A 25,186-nucleotide genomic window follows, 5' to 3' on the forward strand; every position below is an offset into this window, starting at 1 on the left:
ATACACCCTGGAGCACGCATGAACGAACACACACAAATTCAAGCGGACACAGTTACATGAATATGTATATATAAATGTACAAAAGAAAGGCACACAAACATTTTGAGGACACATCACTGCACACACACATAGAAACTCTGACAGTGGCAGAATATACGCAAAACATTGCGTATATGCAGAGCCACTCTCCCTGTTAGTGGAACGCTGCTACGCACTGTTGACTTCTAGAGAGGAAAACATACAGTCATGTCCACCGGTTATCAACTGAAGCCACAATTACCCACCCCTCTTCACCAGCCCTTCACAGAGTGTGCAATGAGCATAATAGGTAGGTGACTATATATGAAACTGTAATGGCACTCAAGGAAATTAATGCAATTGAAGGTCACTTCCTATTGGTGGAGATCAGAAATGGAAAATGAGGCTTCCAGATGCAAATGAGGTCCCAGTGACTTGGTGTCAGCTCCTAAATAGACACAGGTAAAAGCTCAGTTCTTTGAAAAGATTATCCTGGTAACTGACACATACAGCCATATATCCAGTAAGAGTTTCAGATATTCGAAATTTGGGTTTTAAGCATTATTTCCAGAACATTTTGAACATATCTGAAGACAAATCCATCTGTATTCATCCACCCATGATTCCATACAAGGAAATACGAAGCACAAGGAATACATTTCTGCAGATAGCAAAATAAAAAGCACTGAATACTTAAACCATTGAGCCTATATGATACATCAAGTAGACATATAGCAATGATGGATGGGCTGAAAGAGAAAACAAGCATGCATGCCAATGTGGCAACCTTGAGCTTCAAAAAGCTGAAACTCAACATTTAAGTGCATAGTTCTGTTGAGAGATATTTGCTTTTTTTGAGGGGGACTTTTGTGCGTGTGTACACATTTTCTTCAGCTTGTCCTGCTTCCAGGTCTAACCCACATCTTATTGCTCAGCTTGCTGTGCATTGTTCACTGGCATGTAACAACTAAAACGTCATATTATGTGAATCACAAAAAACAAAAGAGAAATAATAACAAACAATAATACAAACAATAGTTGGGATGGGCTGTGCGGGTAAATTCAATGTGAATGGTATCTCTCTAAAATGTGTCTGTTTTGCTTTCATCCCAGTGTTTACGGCACACTCCCAACTGACCACTTACTGGGCGCTTGCGTTTATATTTTGTAGTTAGTTAAATTTACTCATTTGGCTGAGACATTTATCCAAAAAAAATACAAGTGAAAAGCATAGCCTATCTTGAGCTTGAGTACAGGAGAAGACCTTGAAGTGCTAAATCTAAGCAAAGTGCAAAGAGATCAGGAATAAAAGTGCATCAGAAGTGCAGAGTAAGCTAAATTTTAGGTACGCTTGAATAAGTTGGTTACTTTACTGGTTAGGAACTGCCTTGCAATAGTTTATTTTTCACCTTGTATAAATCTGAGCAGCATAGCAGACAATGCCACGGGTTATGTAAGGATTTACCTTGGTCTATTCAGGACTTCATTTGGAGAAAATGCTGATACAGTCACACAAGTACTTAATAAGACATCTTGAAGTCACATGACCTGAAAACAGTCTTAACACAGAAGCTTCAGCTTGAGGCTAATGCAACTAAAAGTTCTATGAAAGTTTATGGTGTTTCCATGGCAACGGATACTAACCCGAGAGCAGCAGTGATAGTGGTTTTGTTTATATGGTAGATTGGATTAGGTTTGGAAAGTTCAGATATTACAGGTAGATAAATGAGCGGCATATAACTCACAGTACCAAAGGTCTAAAAAGATAATGCATGTGGGTATAAAGACAAATTATACTACGACAAAATGTATTTATCTTTTTTAAATACCTGGTACCTTGAGAAATGCTCTTTACTGGACAACCATCTATTTACATGCATGGTTTAGATCAATAACAACTGTATTTATATACACCATATGAAATTTCATCCTCATCCCACAATGAGATCCCACGCAAATACAATATAGCATGAGGCCCCTCAGACAATGTTGCTGTGTCCTTCTGATGTAAAGTCAGAAATTATATGACAAAAAGCTACGTAGAACAAAACATTGTTAGAAGACTTTATGGATCATTCATATATTAAACTTACGTAGAAAAAGAGACAGGTTCAATGAGACAGAGTCAATGATGCAGCATGTGTCCAAACAAAAGTGACAGACACAGAGAGCAATGAAAACACTATACTGGAACAAATATTTGTCCACCTTTTCCTATTCCATAACATCAAATGCTGGTATACAGTCTATGTAAGCTGTCACGACATTAAGTTTACTGCATGGCAATATACCCCTACCCCTGAAGGTCATTTATCCTCATCTGTCCTATTCAAACAACCTCACCTGGATGAAATATTAGCTCATTACTGTATGATGCTCTGATACAGCTCTGTGTTTGTCTGAAGGTGTCAGAAATAGAGCAAGAGAAAGAACTGTAGATGGGGGAATGAAGGAATAAATACCCGTCTGTTTTCCCCTCAGCAGAAATAAACTAGGCCTTCACTTGTCAGCCTGCAAGGGAAGGGCACACTGTTTATGCAACGAAGAAAACATCCACACACACACACACACACACACACACACTAATGGCAAATCTGGAGATGAGTTCTGTTGGTGAGTAGAGGTAGTTAAAGAGGAAGAGGAAGTCACAACATTATCTGCATATACATTTATATATATATATATATATATATATATATATATATATTTTTTTTTTTTTATTTTTTTATTTTTTTTTTTTTGTGTGTGGCAGTGTCAAGAAAATCTGCATATATTCTTGACACTGTCAGCGTGTGATATGTAGCCCTTTCTCTGTGTGGCTGTAAGCCTTTACACAACAGCAAATTCCAAAGATTTTAATGTCACTTCTATTATTTTGATTCCCAACGTAAGATACATCATAAAATTGTATTTTATCAAGTCAAGGCCGGTGCCCAAACACTTTTGTGTGGCAATGTAAGAAATATGAAATCAAAGCAGTGATATGTATGAGCTGAAATGATTGCGTTTGTATAGAAGGTGGTGACGAAGGATTGCGTTTCCAAGGCCAAAAGAAAAACAAGTTTGGAGGGAGAAAGAGCAGCTGCAAAAAAAAAAAAAAAAACACTTTAGTGCCCACAGCTTGTTTTCTTCCCATTCTTTCTGTTTTGTTGGTCCAAATGTTGTATTCAGCGCATTTAAGTGTGCAAGCATCTGTAGCTATTAAGATGCATTTTATTTTGTGGAGGGGCTGCATCTGACATACATTTTTTTTTTCAACTTGGCAGTGGACACATAGTCAACAAGAATGAATGTGGTGCAAGCACTGAACTGTCAATCTGCGCTCAGACACAAGAGCTTTGTCCATGAGAGTCGTTGTGGGACTGTTTGTGTGTGTGAAGGTGTATGCATGTTTGCATGTATGTTAGTGTGTGTGTGTGTTTGTGTGTGTGTAAGGCCAACTCCAGAGAGAATTCATCAAGGCTAGAATGACTTTCAGCTGAAATGTATATGAGATTCAAATTACATTCTCTCTTTCCTCTATACTCTCCCTTCCCGCACTCTTCTCCTCCTTCCTTTGTCTTCAGGGAGTCTTAGTCAGCTAAGCTCAGATGTAAAAAAGATTTTCTTCTCTCTCTCTCTCTCTCTCACACACACACGTATGAATAGTGGTCACATAAAAGTGAGTCAAGATTCTATTTCAACCCAAGTGCTGCTGTAGAGGAAGCCTCCTGTCAACAAATATTAATGCCTAGAAATTGTTCTTTAATTCTCAGTTACACAAATCCTCACGTCAGTCTGAGTTTTAAGCATGAGTACTAAGGTTAATATTAAATTATGTATGACTTCCTTTTGGAGTTACCAAATTCAGCATGACACTGGGCAAGACAATGGTAACAATAATTACTGAAATATGATTTTCTCTCATTGAAATCTAACTAATGGTTGACAAACATTTTGTATAATTTATTTTCATGCGTCCATATGGTGCAGAGGGCAGTGGAGGTGTCAGAACAAATACTCTATGAAAGATATTTTTGAGACCTCAAAGTTTTTACTATCTGTGCCTTTTTCTGAGAATGCTGGCAAAAATCCTACCTGGTTACTTTAGATTCAATCTTGAAAACTGTTTGTTACATGTACATTTCTGATTTGTGTTCCATTGTTTGTCATGTCATGACCATAATATCCATAAAACCACAACCAACTATGTGGCTTGTTAAAACAGGCAAAAATCAGCTTTCAGAGAAAGAAAGAAATTCTATTTACCATGATAATTAACGCTATGGGACAGTTTTTTATCATGGCCATATGACCTAGCACTATTTCTACATTTCAATAAACAAACCTATTTACTTTCTTGTCAAGAATAGCAACAAAAGGTCGACACTACAACAGCTGCCTTGCGCAAAATAAAGAAAAGAAACCAGTACACAGCAAGACTTGTTCTGTCCAGAAAGGCCAGCCAGCACAGCTATAGCTCTTAAATTAGCATGTAATATTTATTTTGCTTCAACCTTACAAATGCTGCCAAGTTGTGGTTATACAAGATGTGGTGTGCTATTGTATGACTTCTTAACTACAAGTCTGGTGATCACCATAAAACCATTGGAGGCAAATGTGACTGATAAATTATTGGAAGTTTATCCTTTAAGCAACTGCTGTCTGTTTAGGCCAAAGGTTAGTGAGTCACACAGTTGGACAGCTGGTTCCCTGATTAAAATAATTTATTAAAATTTTTTCTTCTATCTCCAATACATTGTCCTGCTGCTGGATGTTTTCATCACTATACATAATAAAAATCTTTGGCAACCACATGTATGTGGACCAGTGAATCTCGTTAGATTGAGTAACTACAGTAACCAATTTTTAAAGATGTGGGGAAACAGTTACTTGAGCAACATGGAAAGGCAGCAGAAGAGTCACTTTATTGGTTGTGGGCCTCTCAAGGGATTTGGTGACAATAACAAAAATGGAGACTATCACAGCCTTTTTCTCTTAATTGGGATTAGAATCTGATGAGATAGGACGTGTAATTGAGGGGTCATTTCAATGTGTGGCAAGAGTGGTCTTCATGCATGTAAAGTAGAAGATGCGTGATGGAGGGGGGCAGGGGGCATTAAATGAGTGAAGGTTGACTCAGTCACAGTGAGGACGGGTGGAAAGGAAAACATGTAGAATTCCTCCCAAGATATGTTTAAAACTCACATTGCTGTTTTTAAAAATGTCTCCAGTGAGACAGAGTGAGCGGAACAGAAAACTTGCATTGCCCTGGGCATTGTAAAACAATGGCTCCGCACATGAACAAAACAGCTAGAAAAGAAAAACAGACCACACTTTCAAAATACAGCAAAGAGAGTGAGAGCGGATCAGAAGAAATAAGTAACTTAGGGAAGAACAGGAAGAGGGCAGTCAGGCTGAAAAAAGCAGAATGGGAAGGAAAATAATGATGCAAAATAAGAGGTGGTCAGATGGACCTGAACGGCACTTCAGAGGGATAAATGTCAGGTCAAGCAGTAAGAGGACTCCAGGAGGCGGAGGTAAAGGAGGAAGTTAAAGGGACAGAATGGATTTATGAGGCAAACAAACCCAGTGGGGAAACATGAAAGACAAATTACGGATCACAGCTCCTGCCATCATTTTGTCACCAGGCCCAAATAAAAACACGGTGAAAACTTAAAAAATCATTATGGCCCAAAGTAACCTTTAAATGTGTAATACTCCACTGACTTCATTGAACCTAACTCACATGCGTGTGCGTGTGCGTGTCTTGTGATAGTCCTCAGGGCATCCCATTCGTCTCAGAGCCCATTGATTAGCTATTAATAAGGCATAGAGATAGAGATACCATAGCTCACTGGGTAGGTCAGTGATGGCTCACACACACATTAACACCCAGAGACCAGAAGGCTACACTATTTGCATGGACATATATGGTGAGGGAGGGGAAGGATGAATTAAAAGTCGAATGAAGCATGAGATACTAAAAGGAATAATTGATCAGGAATGAAGGTAAACTGTGCCAGTCTGTCTCACCTGTCTTCTGCCTGCTCCCCTACAGAGTTATTCTATTTCTATCGCTCACTCCTTCGCTCACTTGAGGCCGTCTTTCTCTCACTGTCTCTACCTGTATCCATTGTGTGCTGTGTCCAAGCTCTGTTGGCTGTCTCCTTTCCCTCTTTCATTAGTTGTGATTTATGAGCTCAATGAAAGAAATTAATAAGAAGAAGTGAATGAGAGCTGACAGATGGACAGATGGACAAAGAAAGGATCGGACTGTGGTCAGATCAGGACACATCTCAGTGAAAGTGAAAGAGAGAGAGACAGACTGATGCATCAGGCGGGGTGCATTTGCATCTGTCATTCTGCTTTATTTGCTGCAGTTTTCAACCATTTCGTTCCTGGTTCCTCAACCCACTGCCTTCTTCCTGCTCCTGCTGTCTTTCTGTCCATCCTCAGCTACCTTCCCTCCTTCCCTTGCATGTACATATTCAGGTCACGGGTCATTAAGTCAGCTACAGAGAGGATGTGTTGGAACAGGATATCTTTCATATTGCCCTGCCCCCACCTTGCTGCTAAAACACAAATATGTGCAAACAGGCACACACCTACAACAACCCAAACACCCACAAATGCACCATTCTATTCCTTTGTCTCTGTTTATTAGTTTGCATCTGCTTGAATTCACAACGTTTTGGATCTGTTGGTCAACCTGCTCAGTACATGATTAGATCGCACTCCTCAAAGTCATCATTGAAGTGACACTGCATGAAGTATTTACGCCAAGTGTTGGTGTGGAAGAGCATCACTGGTGTGGAGAAGCAGACATGGTGACTGCTTTTATGAAATAATCTGTATTTTTAATGAGTGGGTTAGTCATATGGTCAAAAATGAGTAACACATGCCAAGCTCAACTTGCTTAAGATGAACCTTACGATTTCTTGTTCTCCTTCTAAGAATCAGATTATAAATGGAGGATTTCCTCTTATTGATTAAAACACCAGTCATTTCTGATAACCTGTGTTGGTCACTGAGGTTTAGGCTTATTTAAAAAAAAAAAAATTCTGGGATGTTAAGATTTTGGTTAGTACAGATGGGGACATGGGCCAAAAAAGGTTTAAATAAAGTGCTACAAGCGAATATAAACGAACACAGCAGGTATTGTGTATGCATAGTGTTTTTATTTCAGTGCTTTGCAATGAAAACATCTTCAAGGTACTAAATTACCAATTACCAAATGGCCTCTCTTTTTTGATAAAGCTGATATAAATACTATAAGAGTGTGGATGAGTGCGGACCAACCAGCCCATTTGTTGTTTTTTTTTTTTGCTTTTTTTAAAAAAAGGTCACACTAAACAAGCACAGGTGACAAACTGTCAGATTTTGGCAAATGCTTGGCTACAAATGTATGCACACGAACAGACACTTCTACACCGTGTGCACTGCGCCAGTGGGATAATTTGAATAACACATCCACTGTATTCTTCATTATGTATGTCATCTTCATTTACTGGCTACGGTTCCTCACTGACGACGATCCCTCCCCCCCCGCGCTTCCCCTGACACGCAGACAAAAATCTTATCCCACCCTACAAGTCATATGCTTTTTAAGGCAAGTCATGATCCCCATTAGTGATGGCCTCAAGTATAGATCTGATAGTCTGAACCCTCATCATGCGTTTTTTCCCCTAATTAGTTCTTTAGGCTGGAGGATGAAGAGAAGGAGGAGGCAGAATGAGCAGTGATACACAAAGTTGAGGCACAGCAACACGGTTAGAGGAAAAGGGTGTTGGCGAGGAGATCGTGGTGGGTGATGAGTAATGCTCCGACATCAATTCTGCATTTGGCAAAATATCTGACAGCAAATCTGTCTGCTGGCATGCACCGACACTACTATTGTAAGAGTATATATGCATGCAAATGTAAAAAGGCATTCAATAAAAAGGCTGCAGACACACCGCCATGCTGCAAACATTGCAAGCAATGATCTGACGCACAAATGACAGGGACTACAAACACAGTATAAAAACATTACATTGTCGTCGTTAGGTCAGATACAAACACAGACATGCAGACAAGAATTCACAGGCATGCACTGGGGCACAACTTGGCTGTGTGTGGTTCATGAATAACTAACTAGCAGAGAGGAAAGGGAGCCATCTTCTCTGAGTAAGGCCAAATGAATTCGGCGAAGCGCTATGCAAATGTTCCCTGGGCTAACGAGACTGCCTGCATGATTGGAGTGCCATTGAAATTCTCCTCGTGCACAGCTCTCTCACTTCCTACCTCCCTCCCTTCTTCAATCTCCCTCCATCTCTCCCGCCATTTCAATCTCTACAAAGAACATCCATGTTATCTATCTATCTATCCAGCTGTCTCTGTCTATCTCTCTTTCTTTCTTCCTTACTTTACAAATAACAAGGACATTTATCAGTCAATGGATCTTGAAAGCTACAAATCATCATTTCCTCTGAACACTCAAATCATGTTATCCACACAAATAAACACTGTGGCCCTATCAGTCCTGGACAGCAGTGAATGCCCCTGTGTTTTACCTTCTCTCTCTCTGTTACTAATGCGCGCACGCACACACACACACACACACACACACACAGACGCAGTCTGCTCAAACAGTGCTAGCTCAGAGTCGCTCTGCACCTGTTCTCTCTGTAAAACATCCAAACATGAGTGCTGAATAAATAACCCAACCTAACACGCATCACTGCCAGGTTCACACACACACACACACACACACACACACACACAAACCACAGCCCATAAGCACACATCAATAAGTAAACATTACCCTTTTCCCCATCCACACCTACCAACCACCCAACGCACATGTACACGTGCACACACATACACCTCAGTCTCAGGACAACCGGTCACCATCCTAAACACAAACACACATTGATGGGCACGATGTGTGTAATGGTTAATGGTCAAAAACTAACAGGGATGAAAAAAAAGTCCAGAGGAGAAACACATGGAGGAGAAAGGGTAGTTGGGGGCATTAAGCACTTGTCAGATGCATCTTTAATGGCAGGACACAGTGGCTTTAAAGCCCCTAGTCTCCTCTTACTCCCTGGGGTGCTGGGGACAGCAAGAAAACCGAGCACACGCACCTTTCTTTTTGTCCATCTGCCCATCTTCTCCTATGTACTCATATACCTACCCATCTCATTCCATCATTTCTCCATCCCAATGCCCACTTTTCCATCTGCATAATTTAGCATGTCATGCTTTTGTGCCACTTTGTCTTTCTTTTTTTGCCTATTCTGCGATTTTTTGTGCATGTCTGTTGTTCACTTTCAGGTTTGATGGAGTGGAAGGACACAACGATCCTTTGTCACTTCACCATCTCCTAATAAGTGCCTCCAGAAGGGAAGGCTGAGAGAGGAATAAAGTTAAGAGAAGAGTGGATAAATACAGGTACAGAAGAGAAAGAGTGCAAGGCCTTTGCAGAGTGGCAAACAAAATGGAGACTGGGACAGAAGCTGCAGCAGCTGTGGTGATGCTACACTTCACAGAGAGAGAGAGGCAGCATGTGTGAAAGAGAAGAGGGATTAAACAATATCAATGAATGAATGAATGAATGCAAAAATACAATTTCCCAGTCCCCTTTCACCTTCAATTCTCTCCATCCCATTATATCAACCAATCAATAACTCAATCTGTTTATCACTCTGTATCTCTGAGACGCCTTTACATAATAAAGTAGAGCGTGGAATCAAATCTGTATGAAACCAGAGGAACCTTTGAACAAGTTACAATTCATGTAAACAATATCTTTAAATTGTGGTAACTACTAATAACTACTAGATTAGTTTGGTAAAGGCGTAAATTATTATAACGATACAGCTTAAACTGTCAAAGCTTTCTTCAACATTTAATGAGGCATCTTATTCAATTTAATACATTTGGTCACATCAGGTGATGCGACTCACATAAACACTACGTTTGTGTGTAAGGAATTCAAAAAATAAGAGCTAATGTCACTGTGTTTCGCAAATCTATTAATTCGTACTTTAACATGAGACATGATATGTGTTGTGATGTTTCTCTCAATAAATATCTTTAGACATATGTGGGTATTTTCTTGTTATTTATTGGCTTAAATATACAGAGATAAACAGTATATCTGTAATATGATAATATTTGCTGATACCCTGACCCAGTTTGCACATGGACGCACTGTTACCCAAAACACACACACACACACACACACACAGAACATTGTCATCCTGTTCTAGACCATGCACCATAAAATTTACAACTCATAAAATCATAGATAAATATAGAAAGAAATAAAAGTGTTGAAAAAAAAAAAAAAAAAAAAGGTTTATCTGCACTTTTGACAATGACGATGTGTAAATCTACAATGCCTGTCAGTGAAGTGTGCATAAATGTGCAGCTATCTTCCCTACGTCTGTTTGTGTGTGTGTGCACACACATAAGTGTGGCAGAGCTGAGCCATGGTGATGCACTAATAAAAATCAGGCAGCGATGCATCCTCACACCTTCCTCATTCCGCCCGCTGGTTCGCACCCGTTACCATGGTGACCAGATAAAACTCACACTGTTTTAAGCTCCAGCTGGAGGAGGAGACGGATACTAACAAAGTGACATGCACGCACACTCACACACACAGACAAACACACCAATGAAGTTCCTTCATACACATCCGTCAGCGGAGCGTCCTCTTTCAGTTCCTTAACTGACAAGCAAACAAATGCTAATTTTCTAACCGACAGCAACACCAGCAAACCATCAATTAGAAGGAGAGACATGGCTGGATAGAGAGATAGCAGGAGAAGGGGAGGTGTGACATGCAAGTAAAAACCATATAGCCAGTCAACACACAAAGCCCTCCTATGTTTGACTGTCTGTCTATCTATCTGCCGCCCCACCCAAACACACTTGCTACTTGAACATCAACGCAAACAGATCTGGCTGTCAAATAGTGACACGACACTAAGGCAGGGTCGTCTTGCAGCGAGGCCAGCTGTCAGCAAAAACCCTCCTGCCTCTTCATCAAAGCCCGTTCAAACTCAGCTTTATTGACCAACACAGCCGACTGTATGGCATGTGTCATTCTGTCAGGCCGATACCTTAGTATGCACTGTCCCTAATAAATGGCAAACCACTAGAGCATCTCGAGTGCTATTGAAAGAGAAAAAGCTCTCCATTCCACCAGGAGCTGATAGATGGATAGATGAATGGATGGATGGATGGATGGATGGATGGATGGATGGATGAAGTGTGTGGTGGAGTGAGAGAGGCACACACAAACACGTGTGCGTTCATGTCTGTGTGACCACAGTGCTGACACAGGCCACCAGTCTGTACCAGGGAGGGAGAGAGATGTGAGGAGGCTTTGAGCAGAAGATGGATGGAAGAAGAAGAGGAGCACTGTGTTACTAATAAGACCTATTCATCAGCTCTGTAGAACGAAAGAGAGAGAGGGAAAGAAAACAAAAAGAGCTCTCAAATCTTTTCAAATGGAAATTCAGATGGTGCTGATTATTTTCATTATCAAATGAGTTAACAATTAATTTTTTGATGAGTTGATTAATCTCACCTATAAACTGTCACAAAAAAAATTTAATAATGTCAGATATTTTGTCTTCCTGTATTGTGTTGCTCCGTCAACAAACTGTTACCAAAAAATATAAAAGATCATATTGAAATAAAGCAGATGAAACTAAGAAATCCTCACATGGAGAAGGGAGAACAAGCAAAACTGAATAACTGAAGTGATAAGGGGATTATAAAAAATGCTATTATTAAAATATTTTCAAGTTTATAATTGACTAATTGACCAATCATTTCCATTAGTGTTGTATTGTGCTCTACAGTATATACAATGAGTATAAATCAATCAATATGATTTATTATTATTCTTCTTCTAAAAATGATCAAAGCTTTTTGTTGCGAACTAATTTTCACATAAAAAGCTACATTGAATTATGGTCCCATTGATGGGGCAAATTATCTCATTGAGACATAAGGAAAAACTAACCAGCACATCCAGAAAATGTAGCTCATGTACATATACGTTCGTATGCATGTGTTAGTGTGCGTGTGGTCATGCTGACACATGCTCTTGCTTGTTCATATGTGCATGTTTTACTGAGCACGTCCATCAGCTGATCAATAACAAACTCCCCCTGAGCACACTACCATGATACAGTGGCTTGTACAGACACTGACACACACGACCACACAAAGCTATCAGTCACATAGAATGGCCTGGTCTCACCACTCTCACCCTGAGGGATCCGTGACAAGAGAGAGGGGAATCCAACAGCAAGCTTTATCGATCCAGACTGGAAACCCCCCTCAGGCCACACACACACACACACACACACACTACAGCTGTGCTGGATCAATGAGTGCTCCCATGTGAAGGACAGAGTTATACAAAGAGGCACACAAATGCAGATAGACACACACCTTTATAAACACACACACACATACACACACACTTGCAAACACTATTGAGAGAGTTGAAAGGGTTGCTCTGTATCAGAAAGCAAGATAAGAAGCAGAGGGAGCAATACGTATCATCTGACCTAAACAGCCTCATGTGACACCCTGCAATTTGCCATTGCTCCGTGGAGCAAATGTTAACACTGCACCACACAAGCCTGCACACACACTTACACGCACACACAAACTCTGCATAAACAGCAATTCACAGGCATAAAGCAGCATGTTGGTGGCTCAGTTTCAAACTAATATCATTATTCCTCAGCTAAACATTGAATGACTTGAATAGAGGATCAGATGAAGCTGAGAAAACAGCTTCAGACATAGCAGAGCCCTGGAGGTGTTGCTGCTCTCTTTGGGTGACTGTGATGAGCAGCTAAACAAATCTATCACTCAACAAATTAGACCTCAGTACACACACACACACATACACACACGTCTACTAATGCCTGATTTATCCCTGTAACACGGCTATTAACCACACCAATGTCAGTTAGTGAGTGAACAGCCAGGGATGCGCCAGGCAAAGGCCATTTCATCAGACTTGAATGATCGGAGCAGTTTTTTTTTTCTCTCCTCCCACTGACAAAATAGGAGATGTCACTGGCACAAATAAATTGATTAGTATTGATGAAAGGCTGTCAATGATCAAACAGGGCAAACAAAAAGGAAACCTGAAGCAGAAGATCTGAATTTAAAGGTTACCAATACAGCTCAGAATTTGTGGTTTGAGATTTATTCAGTATAAAAATAAAAGCAGAGATTGCTCATTTCTCGAAGGGCAAATGAGTCACCTGACATATTGGGATGACATTAGATGATTTGCTTTCCATTACTACCCACCAACTGATCAAACATGGCAAGCACACACTCAGCCAAATAAAACACACATTGTCAGACAAAGAAAGACCACTTGACTAAGGGGGGCAAAATCGCAAAAGGACAGTAACACCACGTAGATGTGGAGTCAGTTTTCCCTGCAAATCTTGTTGCAATGACTGCCGTTGCTTAACTTCCTACCTGGGACGATGGACACAGTGTCTTTCTCCCAAGACACCACGCTGACGTACTCCTGGACAGCTGAGGGGATGAGGCACTTGAATACGGCAACATTACCCCGCATGGAGCGCTGGTCTGCCACACGGACTGTGTAGGGCTCCCTGAACACTGGTGTGTAAAGAAAATAGCTGTAGTTAGTCAGAGTATGGGTGTTGATCAGTGGTAACAGTGGATGTTTTAGAAAGTGAGAAAAAGAACTGAAACAGTTGGGAGTAAAACTAAAGAGTCAGGGCCCAAGTAATAGCTACGTTGATCCATCAGAGGTCAGAGAATGTAAAAGAACACAGTTTCCTACAGCCTGATATTTCTGTTTTGTGTTTGTTTTGTCAGAGCAAGAGACAGAAAAACAAAATTATTGAATTAATAATGATATAAAGCATTGCAAAGCATCACATTAGGTAGAACCAGAGAATGTTTAGCCTTTTTAAGCTTCAGGAAACTTAACCATTGACAAAAGGTTGTGAAATTTTTCGAAAACTTTGAGCTTGGCAAAATCAATTGCCACTGTGACATCTCTATGTCGGATGTATTGTCCAGACAACAGTCTGAAACCCAAAGAAATTCCTCTGGTAATACGTTATGGTTGAATGCTGGTCTATCTGCTATTGTTATTGTCACCTAATAGTACTGTAATATCACCGTGTGAGAAGTAACATATCGTCCTTGCTGCAAGATTTTACAGTGACCTCCTTTCATCTTGTTTAACCAATCGAAAAGGAGGAACTGGTCTTGTAAACAAACTGGTGTTGTGCTGTCTTGTGTTCTGTCCCCTGACATTAGACCATTGTTTTTCTCTTTAGCCATAGATTCTAAGTCACACAGCGAATGTAAGAAGGGCCGCCTTGGATCTGCATTGAGGGGATACACAGTGAGTGGTCCTCCGCCTTTTAAAGAACAACGCCACAGATTCTAAGAGACGGCAAGGAGTCGAGGGTTGCTCGCTGCTGAAGAAACTGTCACATGTAGGTGCCAGGCAGCAAAAACACACCCCCTGCACATGGCATGCAGAGCACTAGGCTGTGAATCTGTGCCAGTGTACAGAAAGGATGGTGGTGACAGGCTTAATGATGAAAACAGTAGCCTGTAGCTAACCAAATTATCTCTCCAGTTAACTCTGTCACATTCAGATTAGTGAGGAATGTGAAATGCTGAATCAGAGCATAAATTTTCATTAAATAAATTAAGAAAAGAGAAATTAAATTAATGGATTATTTTGGTGAGAGGGAGAGACAGGTGGTTCAAGGGCACGTGAGCTTGACTAAATGAATGGGGATCTGCATTTTTTAAACTGATCTGAGCTCAACTGCATGAGCTTCCATCCCATAAAAAGGATGTTGTGATTTTTTTTTTACACAATAGCTGACAAAAGTGAAGCTTCTTGACATTAGTAAGATGCAAAAAAAAAAAAAAAAAAAGTAAATTTATCGGAAACAGATGGAACGACTGACTCATCTTGTTTCTGTTATGACACTGTAACAGAATTTATCAACCAGGTTTCCTTAAAAATGAGACAGCGATGGCTTAGCAATGCAAAATACACATGCAAGCACATACACACACACACAACACAGAGAGTGGCCCCACCCTTCTGTGTGTTCACCCTCTCTCCCCCAGCTCTCCAGTGATATAATTAACGCCTTGCCTGAAGGCCAGTTTCCTTGGTCATTAATAATGCTTTATGCCAGCCGCCACTGTCACTGGCACCCAGTGGAACCAAAGCCAGTGTCCTTGTCCAAATGGTGGGGAGTCTTTCACCTTTAAATCAGAGGTTTAAACGTCCAACTCTTTGTCTGATTGGGGCCCATTGTTTTTACATTGCTCTACTTAAATAATTGGCTGAACCTTAGACCCTTTCTTTCCTGATTTGTGCAGGAGGTGATGTTGGAGTAGAGCAGGATTGGTGGAAGTTAACATTTCACCATACAGTAGAATTAAACACCAGTTGTGGTGCTGCCTGGCGACGTTGTATCTTGACTGAATCAGTGGTTGCAGAAAGATATCTTCTGGGGAGCACATCACTTCTCACATCGGTCACCTGGCACACAGAGCGCTAATCTGAACTGAAGTCTCATTTGTGAGCAAATCAAAACTAAAGGACAAATAATTCCATTAAGTCTTCATTTCACTTCTTCATTTAAATAGCCCCTGCTTCCCATTGATGCCATCTACCTGCAGATCAATACTCAGAATTGACAGAGCAGCCTCGGCTGTTGTGGCCAAGCCAATTCTTTCAATCATTTATTTACTCTCTCATTGACCCTGCTGCCTCTAATCAATAACAGGGAAAGTCCCCAATGCCCACTGCGACTTTCATAGAGTGTTTAAAATCAGCTTGACAGCTTGTAAAGGTTTGGTGCAATGATGACGGTCATCACATGTCAGTTCAGTAAATTTTCAAATATGTTAAGGTCACTTGAGGTTTGTATTTCCTGGGCTTTGACCTCAGCTTTTCCTACCCTGGCGAACCAACAACAACAAAAGTCTTGTCTAGCTACCTTATGGCAATATGTACTTGTACACAACAAGCAGCTGTTGTGATAGCATTGTCATTTAACACACGTTCCTCTTCCAAGATATGAAAGACACAGAGGGAGAAAACATTACATATTCATTCTCTTAAGCCTAGTGACAGGATGCAAATGGTAACCCAACTGATTTGTGTGTAAATTGCACTCCCCCTCATCACATGTGCAGCAGAATCATTAGGATGTTACTGATGCCTGACTATATGCAGTCCGGTTGCCTAGGAACGAGCTAAAACATGGGTCTGGTGCACTGGGTGCACCGGGAGGCAAGTCCTGTATCACTGTCACTTCAATAATTAACGACGGGGAAACCAAATACTGCATTTACTTATTCATAAAGCGAGCAGCAAAAACACAGAGGAGCAAGAGAGAAGGAGACAAATAATGAAATACGGGAGAAATGAGTGTATGCAGGTTTCATTATTGAATAGATAAGAAAAGCAGTTCTTGTGTATCAGGTTCAGGGACCCTACTTAGTGTATTAGTGAGAAAATGTCAGCCAGAGAAAAGATGAGGAGGGCAGATGGAAGAAAAGGATCTAAACACCTGCTGTCTTGGCCTGGGCCTATGTAGGTTTGTGTTTTAGGCAGAACAAAAGGAAGTTGAGGTGATCTCATTGAACAGGTGTCCTCATTTCACTTTACGAAGTTTGTGAAAGAAGGTGTTAAATTAGAGAAGAGGATCTTTATAACACAGTACAGTATTCCTGAAGCCATAGATGCTACAAACAACTGAATATGTTACGTACACAAAAGGCTTTTTTACGGGGTTAGGGTCCAATTCATAAAAAATGGCTTCATACTAAATCTTTTCGTCAATGTGAAATTGATTTTCTCTGCCTTTTTTCTGGGATAATACTCAGTTTGACAGCTGGCGGATTGCCAACCTTATTCTTCTAAACGAAGGTATACATCAAGATGCTATGTTAACTCAGGTACAATTCAGTTTCAAAACATCCTCGAACTCAAACACTGATTTTAAGAAACAATGCACAAAATATATGGTTTTAAAAATGATCTATAAATATTTGTTTTGGGACTAATAAAGACACGTAGAAGTACCCTGTACACTATTACTGTATTACTGTACAGCCAGTATATGGCAAAGGACATCCTGTACATTCAACTATAACTTCATGCTAATAATAATTAAATAACTAATTGTAGTGTTTGTCTTGGTTATGCAGCCTCGAGTCATTTAGGGAACGAAAGATAAATGATTTATTGTTACATGATACATTTTGTTCTTGTATTCCCAAAAAAATTATGATTGGTCAAGGGAAATGGGGATTGGAGCTTTCTCTGGGTGACAGGGTTAGTGTGATATGCGGCAGAAGGACAATGAGGAATGAGAGAAAGTTAAGTAAGAGCATGAGGTAACTACTAGCATAAAACTTAACTGTCCTCCTCAACTATAATGTGTATGCTTGTGTGCATACGGTGCAAGTATAGGGTGAGACAGGGTGAGGAGAGTGCAAAAGTAGGTTTTTCACATTTGAATTGAGCGTACCTCTCCTTTCATCCCAGCATGTGCATGTTTAATTGAAAAAGTTACATATTATATGACAACCAAATAGGAGACTCTAATTACTCTAATTAATATATATATATATACACGATGGATGTCAAAATTAATGCGTTAATCCAGATGAATTAATTTGCAGGACTAATTTGATAAAAAATATTTAACGCAATTAATGCATCTCAAAGTCCCGAAAAAAAAATAAAAACTGTCTCTGGCGATGCATTTTGGGTAGCGTCTGAAGTTTGTCTAATTGGAGTTGGAGTTGCCATTCATCGCAGCCAGTGACTTTGAAGTAGTACACAGCAAAGCAGAGCATTAGTTTGTCTGTCCCCTATGAAGGGCACAAAACCCTGGAGTAAGTTACAATGAAAGATTAGGAAGTGACACATGCGCTTTTATTTCGCATGTATTTATTAGTATCAATATTTTATTACAGTAATGATACTGAAATTAGTTGTGTGTGGGTATCGATATATCGATACCTCCATCACTTGTGGTCAGCTCATTCAGGAGCCCGTGAAAAGCTGACACTGCTGGCTCACAAATATCTCGCCACTCCAGGTAACATTGTACAGTCCTCTCCGATAAACAAGTAAACAAGTGAGTGTGTCTCAGCAGCTGGCTAAAGGATGAATAAGAGGGCCATATCAATGTGGACATTTGTTTGTTGCCAAAAAGGAAGAAAGAAAAAGAGTGGTGTCTAAACATGATGTGGCTGGTATGGGTTTTTTTCCCCCCAATATATTGCAATCCGGAAACCACATCTGCTCTTTAGTTTAAGTAAACGCATTTGTAGTATTTATATATTGCCTTCTTTCATGAGTTTTTCGCCCCCACAAAAATGAAACACAATTAATATTGAATGAATATTAATTGTGATTAATCTAAATTAATCCACAGCGACCACAAGATTAATTTGATTAAAAATGTTAATTATTTGACAGCCCTATTATTAACACAACTGGGAAAATAATCAAGAGATGACAAACAAATTATTACTCAACTTTAGCAAGTTTGCTGTAAGAGTCCCAAAATGGTTATTATAATTTCATTCAAATCCGATTCAAAATCTTTCAAAGAAGAATAAATGTGTGCACAAGGACAAAAAAAGAGGCGAAATACTGAAAACTAGTTTAGTTGCAATCACAGAGCCAAACAAAAATATATACAGGAAGAAAAGCAGCCCACATAGTGAATTTCATAAATGTAGAGCTATCCAGACAGGTGCTAGTGCTATTATTGGACCACAATCAGCATGCATAGGAGAGGGTGAGAAAGAGGGGGAGGGATAAAGAAAGATGTTGAAGATGTGAAGAGAAAGGAGACGAAGAGAACGGGAAAGAGAGGTGGTTGTGGGGGTGGGACAGAGTTTTTTTGGGGGGGTTGTGTCACACTTGGAGCTGTCAGCTGTCATCATTCTCTTGCACCACCTGAGACAGGGCATGCCACACCTTAGCGCTCACGCCTCTGTCGCCTATGGCAACTAAATGGTTGTGTATGTGCGTGAGCTCACAAGTGAGGGTAGTAGAATGGAGGTAATGAGGTGCACACACATGCACGTGAGCCCTGCTTATGGAGCTGTGGAGTTGTGGTTGCCTCAGCATTTAATTGATTAATTGTTGTAATTATTTGAGAGGGAAGGTCATCCCAACACTGAGGCCGGCTAGAAGGTCACTCTCACGCTGGAAGGACTGTCTTCCTCCAGAGACCATCCTGGCCATATGGGTGTGTTTTTTGTCTGATGATGGTGAGGAGGAGAATCGAGAAGCATTTTGGAGACTAGTTTTGTTCATAAACATGCATTTAACAGAGCTGAGCTGCCGCCAGTTTGTCCATGCAGGATTCATCAATGGAGTCAAAATGTCTTTTGACACCATTACCTGTGAGTCAATTTTTTTTTTCATGATTTTGTCACATCTTTCCTTGTCTGTAGCTGACTCTTCAAAATCTTTCTTGCCAAACACCCTGACAAAGAGCTGGCAACAAAACAGCAAGAGCCAGCTTGATGAAAATGGCTGTGTGCGTGTGTGTGTTTGCTTGTCTATGTGTGTGTGAGTGAGTGTGTGTGTAGTTAGGGGACTTTCCAGTCCATGGACAGATGGAGAGACTGGGAGACAGGAGGCTTGCTGGCATGAGCTATGCACAGGCTGGTGTGCATGTAAGTGTTTGTGTGTGTGTGTGTGTGTGTGTGTGTGTGTCTGGATATGCATGTGAACATACAATCAGGCAAGTCTGTTGTATACACGTGTATTCTGTGTGTATCAAATTAGGTCATATGCATGTGGTTATGGGTGTTTATGTGTGTGTTTGTTAGTTGTGAGAAATAGCAGTAACACCTTTCCTCAGTGTGTTCAGCACCTCTCTCCAGCTTTGACCTTGGCAGGGAGTGCAGACAGGTCACCAAACCAACTGTCTTTGTGGCTTTGTGTCTTTCTTCAAGTTAAGGTTTAATACACAGGGTCAAGATGCGGTGCTTTTAAAGGTTTCACCCCCGCTGAGAGAAGTTGCTGATTTACAAAAGCCAATATGAGTGTGGTTTGGGTGAGCAACTTTACAGATGTTGGGTTATTGCTATGTAATGTTGTGATGATTTCCATGTGACATGTAATCACATGTAATCACAACATGTGTTGAATACAGTCATTTTGAAAATCCACATGGTCTAAGAATACTTTTGGGGCTCTTTATTTGCTTACATGGTCAAGATTCATGTGAGCATGTTTAGAAATAGTTCAAATGTTCAACTGCAGCTGTTTTTATGTTGATATGTCAATTACTCTCAAGTTTTAACGGCTGCTAGATACCATAGTGATAAGTTGACTCAAATGGTGATCCAAAATACCTTCAAAATGCACGCTGGCACCTAAAACATGTTAAGTAGGTAAAGTCAGTGAAGTGTCCTGGATGATAAATCAAATACCTTAGAGCCTATTGTGTTTCACTTCCAGGGTGTCCAGTCTTACCTGCTTTGATGTGGATGCTGGGGCTGCGAATCTTGCCTGCCTGGTTCTCAGCAGTGCAGAAGTACTCGTTGTCGTGGATAATGCTGTTATAGGCGGAGGGAGAGAAGGGGTAGAGCTGGAGGGTGCCGTTGGCATGCACGTGGCGGATATGGGGCACGTCGTAAATGTCGTCTCCAGCGGCCAGGTACCAACGCAGGACGGCATGGGGGGCGCCGCCCGCAGGGCAGGGCAGGGACACCCCCACCGAGCTGGAGAAGGTCACCCGCTGCAGGGAGGCGTTCACAAAGTACAGCCGCGTAGAGACAACATCTTCACTGTTGACTGTTGGATAAGAGAAAGGGAGACAGTTTAGTTGGAAAGTGCCAGGTGATATTCACAGGTCAGACAGGTATGAAGAAAGGGACAAAAGCTAAAATCTTCATTTTAGCTCTACTTAAAATTGCCCATTAAAAGAATCTGAGCATCATGCTCATTCTCATTACTGTTCCTAGACATATAACTTCCATTTAGAAACAACACATGAAGACACATATGTATCTATACACAATGTGTACAGATTTTACTTATTTACTGCTTGAATGTCTCTCTGTCTTAATTCTTTCTTAAAATGTATGTAGAACTGCATGCTGAGGTAATAACTTGTAAGATGTGTGTTCTGTTTTGAGTGGAAAAAGTTTTGATCAAAGTGAAACGTCAACCATGTATCACATCATATGATACAAACTATGATATAAATAGTCCATTAAAAAGAAAATCCTATATCTGATGTTCCATTCTTGATTTGTTCTTCTGTTTTAACTTTTATTTTTTTGCAAATGTATTTAAAATGCTTCAAATAATAATCATATTTGTGTATATTAATATTAATTACCGAAAGTGACCATTACTTACTTTACAATATGTACACAAAACTCTACTTGATTTAACAAAATTTGCACAGGCACAAAAAAGCAGAACGCATGCTGGAGCTACAGTCATTCAGGTCACTTCAACCGCAACAACTTTGTCTATGCGTGCCAGGCTAAAACCATCATCTCATCCCATATGCATTAACCTAATATCTCTGATCTAATGTAATGCATCCAGGGAGTCCTTTGGAAACCTGCCCCTGAATTTTTGGTAACGTCGTCATTATCTGTATCCTCGGTCACACAAACAAAGCATTCACACAGGAATGATAGCAAACCCCTGCATGTCTTGCTCAACAACTGTCATATCACTGTCGGAAAACCTCCATCTGTAGCTGGAGCAGCATAAGGAGTTGGCCAGATACCACAGATGTTATAACACAATGCTGTTGTGGCACATGTGAAGAGCTGCTGCCAGATAAGTTGCCCTTGGGGAGACACACTATCATAGATCCTCTCTTTTTCAGAATGCCCTACTCTTGTACAGAGCAAGGCATTGAGGTTTGTTTCAAGATCTGTGTATGTGTGTATGGGGGGGGGGGGGGGGGGGGGGGGGGGTGTGTAAAGGAGGAAGCAGGGGTGTAGAGTAGTGTAAAGAAGCGCTGAGCTCAGCTTGGCTGGAGGCCAGGGGAAGATGCTGTGGCCCAAGCCAGAGAATTTTCTTTTCAGACAATGATACTTAATTAATCCCTTTTCCTGGATTGTGTTGACAATGCCTGGATTAGCCCTATCGCTTTAATTCTCTCTGCGCAGGAAGGAAATATGGTGTTGGCTAAGGCATATCAATGGAGATATAAAGGTACTATCAGATGTGATTTAAACCGTAATTTCTACAGATCCTCTACATCAATGGATATCATTAGTAAACAGCCATAAAATGAAATTCTGAGGCCTGGTGGCCATCTTTTTAAGATCTTTACACATGGCGAGAACATGCATGAATAGCTGATACAAAAGACCATTCTTTAAATCCGCCCTGTCCAGTATAAACAGTACTGTGCAATGGCATAATGACATTAATTAAATAGTATGAACAGGATGGATCACATGAGAAAAGTGAAAGGCAGCCATCAGGGATAACACCCTGACTGACATGAGGTGATTTTCACTCCTTTGTTTGTTGTCTGCTACGTTATGCATCTATCTGCATCGTCTATCTTATCCTTTTTGTTACTTTTTCTAATCCTTTTGTTTCGCATCTGTCATCATTCTCTCACTCTTCCCAGATACAACTGCAAGACACAAACATATTTTCTCTTGTCTTTTCCTGCCACAGTAGTGACAGGCAATGTTATGTGATTGGAATTTGTATGGCAGACACAGAGAGTTAAATCCACATAATCTCCCCTCACATTTAACACACACATATACACACACACACACACACAGTCTATCCACTCTATAATCACACTGCAATGGGAGGCCGACGTCTGACTTCCCTGTTTCTCATGCATGTGTGGGTGTGGAACAGAGGGAGACATCGAAGAGCCGGGTGCGAGTGAAATGCTGTAGACAGGATGCGGGTGGCTGCTTGGGGCAAAGGTGCTGAGGTGAGAAGGTGTTTAGATGTAACCTGGTGAACAAGTGTTTGTATGCGTGTTTGTGTTTGGTGTTGGTGTGGTAAGGTCAGAGGGATCGAGAGGTTAATGTTAAATGACTGCCTCAGTTCTTGATGTCAAAATCAGCCAACAGTGGAGGTGTAAGGTGTTCAGGAAAATGCTGGGATCGCTGCTCCAGCGCAAGACTGTAAACGTGTGAGCGTACAAGCACAAGAGAGATGCTGAGGAGGTAGAGAGACATTGTTCTCCTGCCTACCAGCTAAAATTGGAGCAGATCCTCTGTGTTCAAAAATCCAAATCCAGGTCAAGTTCAATCCATCCTACAGTTCGAATCCATGTCAATCACTCTCACAGGCTGCTCAGCTGACTGTTTTGCACTTTCAGCATCAAAGAGAGCACCGCAGTGTACTGCTGGGTGAACAGAAGTGTTTCGTACAAGGTAACGAGGAGGAACTATTAGCAGATGAGGTGTTGGCTGTGACCCGCTTATCTCTAATGGCAAATGTTAAAAATAGCAGAATGCTTCCATGACTAAAACAACTTATTCCAACTGTAAAAGCCTCCACAAAAGTAATAATGTCACCTTAGAGGAATGTGTTCAGAACACTATCATCCTGTCAAACACCTGTAAACTGAAAATATCGTTACATGTTTCAGACTAGTGGACACTGTTGCCCAGTGTCCCCTTGCAGGCTTCAGCACGCCTTCAGAGATGAGGCGTCTCATGAAATTGCTGTGTTATATTTCATTACAGCAAAGACAGTGGTTGTGGTGGGCCTGTGACTGATAATGTAAATACATATTAGCAGTCCTGGAGGTGTCAGCATTTAGGCATTGTTCACTTTTTTCAAAGAACAAGGAACTGAATTGGATCCATGCCAAAGCATGCAATGTTGTCACAGTTTAAAAAATAAATAAATAAATAAAAATCTGACATCTCCCCTATTTGTAATCCAATTTGAGTACTGACATTTCTCCTAAACACAAATATGTGGCTATAGCTTATGCGTATCTTTTTTTCCTTCATCAAGTTCTATTCTCATTTTTGAAATACTTTTTTTAAACACTTCAAACACTGTAGCAGAGTCAGAAATCACTGGTTGCTCAACATTTTGGCTTTTGTTCCCTTTGACAAGACTGAATAATTACAATCCAGATAACTAAAGATATAAAAAGGTTAAATTATTCCCACCAAAAAAAGATTGGAGAAATATCTGCATAAATACACATAATATTATAACACATAAATATGTATTTCCTGCTTTTCTTGATTGTTAATCATCTCTTAACCTCTCACATCTGACTCCTGACTCAAAGCTTAAACTGAATAATTTGTTCAGAAACAAACAGACCTTTAACCGCCCTGCAATGTCACCAAAGATGCTTCAAACTATAATTCAAAGCAGCTCAGATGCAACAACTCAACAGTGCTGATCCTGCAACAGCTTCCCCTAGAAAAACAGGCCTCTAGCAAACAGCCGCTTATGAAGTGATGGCTAGCCGCTTTGTCCTACAGTAAAAATTCAGGTCACTGAGTTCACATACACACTCAAAGATATGTACAACAACATATAAACAGACCATGGTCATCACACCTAGTGGGTTTCGGCATCCTCACTGAGCTTTAGGCATTCCCAGGCTGTAGCTATCGGTCATGTGGGATACGTAACTTTTTGTTAGACAATACTGGACTTCAACATCAAATTGCCCGCACGGTGACACAAAAGTGATCAAACCCAGAGCATTCGTGAAATCTAAATTAAATGACCACAAGCAAAGTAAAGTAAACAATATCATAATAAACGATAGAGCAAGAAGCTGAAAGACAAAAACCCTTTTTTCTATTTTATTTGGGCAATGTCAAACCTCCGGTGGTGATCGGAGCCCTCTCATAGCCCCGGGCTCTGTTTCTGCCCTTTCCCCAGGACAAAAATAAGGAGTAAAGCAGCAGCATTCCTCCATTCATGAACTCTATTTTGATAGTGTTCTTCAAGTCTAAAAAAAAGGTGATTATAATAAACAAGGTCATTGAGACATCCACAAACGTGCTTCTTGTCAAGTGAACCCTCCACTATCTTTGTTATCCCCCCCCCTCAAACCTTCTCTTTTCTTGTTGCCTGTTTCCTTTTCTGCTTTTCTTTTGACTCAAATCGTTC

At 40.6% G+C, this 25,186-nt stretch overlaps 1 protein-coding gene across 5 annotated transcripts in view; it reads right to left on the reverse strand.

The window, feature by feature from the left end:
- Positions 1-25,186, reverse strand: part of dscaml1 (Down syndrome cell adhesion molecule like 1) — an 87,129-nt gene that overhangs the window by 56,654 nt on the left and 5,289 nt on the right. For all 5 annotated transcript variants that reach the window (XR_003841401.1, XM_029517271.1, XM_029517270.1 and 2 more), the window contains exons 2-3: positions 20,564-20,884; positions 13,513-13,659 (exon numbers count right to left, since the gene is read on the reverse strand). Coding sequence is in view for 4 of the 5 variants with exons in the window: in XM_029517271.1 (XP_029373131.1) it covers positions 13,513-13,659; positions 20,564-20,884 (468 nt within the window). In the remaining variant the exon portion in view is untranslated. The remainder of the gene's footprint in view (positions 1-13,512; positions 13,660-20,563; positions 20,885-25,186) is intronic.

This window comes from Echeneis naucrates, chromosome 13 (assembly GCF_900963305.1).
Source record: "Echeneis naucrates chromosome 13, fEcheNa1.1, whole genome shotgun sequence".
Classification (NCBI taxonomy): domain Eukaryota; kingdom Metazoa; phylum Chordata; class Actinopteri; order Carangiformes; family Echeneidae; genus Echeneis; species Echeneis naucrates.